Genomic DNA, 7,313 nt, shown 5'->3' with positions numbered 1-7,313 from the left:
CCGCTGGTCGATGATCGAGTATTCCTTAGCCTGTATCTTTCTCCAAAGATCATCTGGACCCATTTTAATAATGGGCGACTGATTGGAGGTCTGCTTGCTTGACTCAGCTAGGTGTTCCGGGGTATAGACCCTACCAGTTCTTGTCATACTCTGTGCAGCAACAGTTTCCTCAAACCTAACCTTGCCTTTCCTCCTTACCTCAGCTGTATAGTCTCATGGTATAGCCTTTGTGTGAAATGGAATCACGGCTGACATCGCTACTGGGATCAATGTGGCTATCTTCACCCCGAACAGAGCATGTCCCTTGGGTGGTAAAACTGCAACTTCGAATGGTATAGGTGCATTTGTTGGTGACATAAATTTGACCTCAATCGGCGTTGATGTCTTTGCAGATGACGTTGTTTCAAACTCAAGTGGCACAGGCATATTTACCGCAGCATCCCCAAATGGCTGAATCTGGACTACGATTAGATTAAGAGTAACTATTGGCTTCTTTGGGTCATCACCTTCTGCAATCAACCCGATTGATCCTTCGGGATCCCAATCATCCTCTATTTCAATCATGTGAACGTCTCCACCCTTATGGTCTGGCAGAGGGTTATTGCGGACATTCGGAGGGGGCTCCTTTGACACAATAATCTTGTTGTCAATTAAATCCTAGATCTTTTCTTTCAGAGAACGACATTCGTCGATGGTGTGTCCCTTCATGCCAGAATGGTATGCACAGGATTTGTTTGGGTTAACCCACTGAGAAGGGTTCTCAGGAGTTATAGCAGGGATAGGGGTGACATAACCAGCAACTTTGAGTTTTTCGTACAACTGGTCAATAGGTTCAGCAATGGCAGTGTATTGTTTAGGAGGTCTATGATCGAAATTTGGTCGAGGTCTAGGGAAGTTTTGGCGTGTAAGAGGTGATTGATAGCGGGATGGTTGAGTATTGTAGGCTTGGTAGACATGTATGAGTTGGGAATATCTGGGTGAAGTAGGCTGATATGTGGGAGGTAGGAGTGATTGATAAGTGGATGGTGGAGTTTGATAGGAGGGTAAAGGTGTTTGCTAGTTCGGTGTAGGCTGATATGTGAGTGGAGGTATTAGGTAGGTTTGGTATTTGATAGGGGATTTGGTTCTCTGTGCCACCATTATGGCTCCTACGTCCCTTTTCTTGGACATACCACCGCACTGTAAGGCCTTATTTGCGGCTTGCAGGGCCTCAAAGTTTGTAACCATGTCGATTTTGATGCTCTCTTCAATCCTTTCACCCATCTTGATAATGTCAGAAAATTTGTGGCTCTCGATCATCATTAGTCGTTCATAATACTGCGAGTCCTGGGCTCGAACAAAGAATTTGTTCATTTGTTCCTCTTCTAAAGCAGGCCTGACCTTAGCAGCTTTGGATCTCCAGCGAGTAGCATACTCACGAAATGTTTCTGCGGGCTTCCTCTTCTTCAGATTCTGAATATAGAACACATCTGGCGCATTCTCCATGTTGAACCTGAACCTGTCCATAAAGTCGGACACTATGCTCACCCAGCATGACCATTTCTTTGGATCTTGGCTGATGTACCAGGACAAAGCATCTCCTTTCAAGCTTCTCATGAAAAGCTTCATGCGGATTCTCTTGTCTTTCCCTACTCCAACCAGCTTGTCACAGTACATTCTTAGATGGACCCTTGGGTATCCTGTACCATCAAGCATTTCGAACTTCGGAGGTTTTTACCCCTCGGGCAGTTCAACATCGGGCTGTATATAGAGATCTTCATAGTTCAGCCCCTCAATTCTTTTGCTTCCTGGCCTAGAATCCGGCTAGTCAATTTCTTAAATTCTTCAGCCAGATTCTTGATGAGAAAGTCTTTATCATCAGACTCGGGCACTCTTGAGATGGGTTGGGTGGAGTGTGGTATAGTCTCCACGTGGATGGGGGTGTTATAGCGGGTGTGGAAGTGGTCATTTGTGGAGTTTTAGGGTTCTAGGATGAGCAACAGAGTATTGTTCGAAGTATGGTAGGTGTTGCAGTGGTGGTGAGGAGCAGGATGATTTTGTGGCTTTGGGATATTGTGTGTAGGGTTCTGAGCATTTGGGAAATTAACATCCGGAGTGGTGAGGGAAAATGACAGATTTACCAGATTCCGAACCTGATCAAGCTCTTCTTGGAATTTCAACAGTGTTTGTTCGAGTTGGGATGCATTTTCTTTGGAAACTTGAGTACCATGCCCATGAGTGACCTCTACCAGTTCAGTTGAGTTCTCCTTTCTAGCGTTGTTCAAATCTTCCATCTTCCCTTTTTTCTTGTATTTGACAGGACTAAGAGGAGGAGTAGGTGGAGGGGCCCTAGATCTCGTGGAATAAGATGATGTTGCTAGAGTGAATGAACTAACCTTTGGGGAGGGGAATAATAAAAACAAAAACAAAGAATAAAACAAAAGGTAACCAAGTTAGTGAGGCTCATAAAAAGTATTGCAGTATTTAAACACATAGTGCGGGAATTTAAATCGTGTCCTAATTTAGGGACCTCTTAGTGCCCGAGGTAGGCCTAGCGACAAATTGATTTGGATAACTTAGGACGCTAAATGCCTCATTTTATTGATAAAAAGTAGACGAATCCCAAATTGACACTAAATAAACAGGAAATGAAAGATCACTAATGGTCGTTGGCCTTATTATATTTTGTAAAGCGAGAAAGGAAAAACTCATATCTACTTGGTCCTAGAAGGACCTTCCCCAGACTTGGCCTCTTTGGCTCCATCGAATAGCTTCACCAACTCGTGAAGTCCCAGAAATAGGTAAGCTCTGGCTAGGTGTCCGCCCTCGTTTCCTTCAGCATTCTGGCAATCCTCGATTCTTTTGAGAAATTTCCTTTCCAACTCTACTAAACCCCGCTCCAAGTATCCCAGTCGCTTGTTGGCACTGACAGCCATGTCTTTCCACTCTTCAATCAGCCTTTGGTGGGCTTCTTGTATCTCACAATGCTTGCTTTCACATTCCCAAATCCTCTTACGCAGTTGATTGTATTTGACTTGTGCCTCGACCCTCTCGTCTATGATCCTGTGGCCCCTAGCAAGTCCTGGCTGACCTAGACCATCGTGATTAGATTCTAACCAGCCCGAATAGTAGGGAGTGCAACCAACGTGGTATCTGTCTGGTTCGATAGTATCTCTTCCCATGATGATCTTGCAATGCCACATATCCTGAGCTTGGCACTTATAAAGACTGTCATCGGCCCGGAAGTGACTCATCTTGTCGACCCTTGGTATAACCTACTTCTTACCAGCCTGTCTCATAACTCGAAGAGGGATATAAGGGTAGGTTCTTCTCAGACCGATTAATATCAGAAATGGCGCGTCTCTGGATCAGGCGATAAACTCCTCGGTAGGGAACCATTTGAACATCCATTGTATTTTATCCTCAGTTAGGCTTTCAAATAGCTCTAACCATCCCTTGGCGTCTTCTGGATGGGCGAACATGTTGGGCATGTTGTCACTTCGCTTTGGATGGTGGAAAGCGATATGATCGTCCCAGTCTCTTCGCTGAATTTCTTGTCGGTATTCACCCCTTTGGAGGTGTTTTACGAGCCAGATCTGGAGTAGCAAATTGCAGCCCTCGAAGTGTCTGGCTCCTTTTTGACACTTCTCCAAGGCTCGGTATATCTCTGCAATGATCATAGGCACAATGTAGAATAGTTGCCCGCCAATTCCCTCCATTAGAGTTTTGGTGACCATAGCTAGCCTGGTGTAGATCCTTGCTTTCTTCATTAGAAACACTATTATCCCTAGGAAGCAAAACACGAAGACAAAGACCCTTCGGTAGATATATCCCAATGATGTGAGGGCGAACTCGTCAGGATAAGTACGGTAAGATTTGTTGTGACCGTACCTCTCGTACAAATAATCAAAGGGAATATACGACTCTTTCAAGCATGTCAAGTTTCGATTCTTCTTTAGACCTATCATTTTGAGGAAACCTCTTCCCTTGCGGTTTTCCGGCATTAACAAACCCGGAGTTTCCCATGGTATACCAGCTAATCCTCCTATTTCTTCTAGCAAGGGTGTCATTTCAATGTCCCCAAAGCAGAATACAGCCCTCTCACAGTCCCAGAACAAAGTAACAGCTTCTATGATCTTGTTGTTGGGTTGAATCTCCAGAAGAGAAGGTAGATTATCCAGATATTTTCGGACAAGATTTTGATCACTGGAATGAAGATCCTCCCACCAGCTTAGCAACTTTGGGTGGATGTTGGTGATCATGCCGAATCTGGGGACTTCGTGCCTCATATTTCTGCAAGACAAAAGGGTTACGCCCTTACCCCCACCAGACTCGACTATTAAATATCAATAATTGGCATAAAAATATTTAGTTCTCCAAATAAATGCACAGAACGTGATGGTGTCCGTTTGGGTTTTAGGGAAACCCAGTGGACTTTGGACAAGGCTATCTTAAAGAGTCATTATGCGGACAACATAATTGACTCGGCTAGGTTTGACCATGATGCATGCACAGTTCACACAAAGTAAGGTTTCTACAGGGTTTTAGACTGGTACCCTTGAGCGGACAACTCAAGGGGGAAAGGCGCGGAACCATCGATTACACCGTTGGTCGACTGGTTTTACCATAAATACGCCTTTTCCAGATTTAAAGGGGTGATAATATCGGAAGAGCGCAACCACTCATTATAAGCATTGCTATGGTATTTTGTTTGGCACGAGTGGAATATGATGTTGATCATGATTATGCAACAATTAAAGCAGGTTGTCACGCATTTGCACGTTAGGAAAATAGTAAATACAACAGTTTTTTCATAATTTAAAGTTGTAGTAAAGGAAAGAAGTAAAGGAAAGTAATAAGGGAAAGAAACAAAAGACAAGTCAGTTTTGCAATCGAAAAGAAAAATTGAATGCTTGAAAGAAATAAAAAGATAATTGCGCATAAAGAAGCATAAATTCACAATAATAGTCTGAAATGGTAAAAGCCTAAGAATCCCCAGCAGAGTCGCCATGCTATCGGGCCCCTTTTTTTCTCGCGGAATCGGGTTTATGATATTTGGGAGGACAACTCATTCCCTTTTAGGAATTGGGGTTGAATTTGAAGAGTTGCCACCTAATGATTAGGGTGCATTAGGACACCAAGAGAGTTTGATTTGAGTAACCAGAGATAGGGTAAGGGCTTTAAATTATCCCAAGGGGAAGGTTTTAGGCACCCCTTAGGATCCACTAGTGTGGTTCCCGGCCAGACTATTGTTGTGAACTTAGGTGCAAATAACACGTAAACAAACAAAGCTTCAAATAAAAGGGAATTTTCACATAAGGGTTTACAAACAAATAAAGTTGGGAAGAACTAAAAGAAAAGCTGATTTTTCTTTTAAAAAAAAGAGTTTGAAATTCCTTAAAAGAGATAAGAAATAAAGAAAAGCGGTCCTAGGTTTATTACTAATAAGGATCACCCCACACAACGTCTGGTAATCACTCCTCAATGAGGGGCGACACGTGACGTTATCGCGTGGTCATCATATCCATATCTACCATTCCCACCCCGTTAAGGTATTAAAACATGGAATGGTCTCGTTTACTCATTGCATTCTATTACCCGTCCCAATCCTGTCAGTCCTAGAGGCATTTAGGACTACTAATCCTAAAGGGAAAGGATATTGGCTTATTTGTAGTTTCAAAGGTAAAATTCTAAGGTGACATGCAAGAACATATATAACAAATTGGGGGAAAGCACACAACAGGCAAAAGGGCTCAGATATACCTCATTTAGTCAAAGAAGCACATAATTTAGCATGTCTTGCATGTACTGTTTAGGGTCTGATTAAATACTGAATGTGAAAGAACTTAGAAGTTGAGGTAGACTGATTTGTTACACATTTCAGATAACACTACAACATTTAAGGCCTCCAGCCACCCCTGAAAAGTGTGGCCTAAAGTGTCAAGAAGTGTAGTATTTGATCAAAGGCAACACTTTATGCCTTTAGGCTACGCTTTTATGGGGGTGGCCTAAAGAACCGTAACCTTTGACCTATGGCCACGCTTATTACGCATCGCCTTTGAAGCCACGCTTCAAAAGTGTGGCCAATGCGGTAAAAAAGCTACGCTTATATTTTCTCTTATAGCCACACTTTTATGACTTAAAACTACATGTTTAAATTGTTGTCTTTGGTTCTTATAGACCACACTTTTAAAGCGTGATTTCTAAAGCAACAATCATCAATCATAGCGCCAAATTGATTGTCCCTATGGCCACATTTTCTAAATGTGGTAATTTTGTGTATGCTTTAAAATATTTATTTTTGCCACAATTGTGTGGTTAACAAATTTTAGTTGCCTACAATAAATTATGTATTCATATTTCTTTCAAGCATATACATTATGATCTCAAGCATTAAATAAGATAATAAGTAACAGAATAAAAATAGGTCAAATGCATATACTTGAAATAGACATGAACAAAGAAATATAATTTCTGTAGTATTGCCCATATTAATAAAGCACTACTTCAAGTTCGCCGGCAATAAATGCTACAAACAAAATTTATTCATATAACTATCAATATTACTAAAAACATCACAATTCTTCAAAAAGTCTTCCCCATTCACTTCAATAGGTCAAATTGATTTGTAGCCACCACTTTCAATTGCATCACCCGCATTTTCCTACACATTCAAAATAAAATTAAAAATTAGAAAAAAAACATACATATAATATGCAGAAAACTTTGCCTAGATAACCCACAAAGTCAATACGAAATATAGTAGCATGTAGATCTGAAAAAAGACAAGAATCATTGAATATCTTCACAAGCTTGCTTAAACAGAGTCTCAAACCCAATCAAGAAACTGATAAGGTGTCTATAACACTGAGAAAAAGAATCAAACTGCTTACAGTATACACATGAAATAGTCAAAGCTGTTAATTTATACCACAACAAACCATTCATCAAAACTAATTGAAATGCATTGAGAAAATTTAATAGTAATCTGGACTCCAGTTTAAGTAGGTCTAATATTACCTTCAGAACACACACATACACATAGAAAGTGCGCGATCAAGAAGTTCTATGTATTGTAAAATATTATAACAACTGATATTAGGTTTAAAAATCTCCACTATTATATTAGGCAAAATCATCTTTTTTTTATGGCCGTTTCAAATTGATTGTAAACGACCTAAGGGCATTCCAAATGTAGAAGAGAACCATTTAACACTTCTTAAATATTTTACATAATAATAGATTAACCAACCAGAAAAACTTATAGGAAAGAAAACAAACAAAATATTCTAGAAAGTACACGTTGCAACGAAGACCAGAGTAAGGTACCAAGT

General features: G+C 40.9%; 1 protein-coding gene across 1 annotated transcript; it reads right to left on the bottom strand.

The window, feature by feature from the left end:
• Positions 1-213: 213 nt before the first annotated feature.
• LOC104210862 (uncharacterized) lies at positions 214-1,695 on the bottom strand. Its single transcript, XM_070168506.1, has 2 exons — positions 1,153-1,695; positions 214-456 (listed from the first exon to the last, which is right to left on the bottom strand). The coding sequence occupies exons 1-2, from the start codon at positions 1,693-1,695 to the stop codon at positions 214-216; spliced, it is 786 nt and encodes a 261-aa protein (XP_070024607.1).
• Between the last annotated feature and the right edge of the window lie 5,618 nt (positions 1,696-7,313).

Source organism: Nicotiana sylvestris, chromosome 3 (genome assembly GCF_000393655.2).
Source record: "Nicotiana sylvestris chromosome 3, ASM39365v2, whole genome shotgun sequence".
Lineage (NCBI taxonomy): Eukaryota > Viridiplantae > Streptophyta > Magnoliopsida > Solanales > Solanaceae > Nicotiana > Nicotiana sylvestris.
Note: the sequence above shows the minus strand (reverse complement) of the source record. Positions and strands in the feature narration are given on the sequence as shown.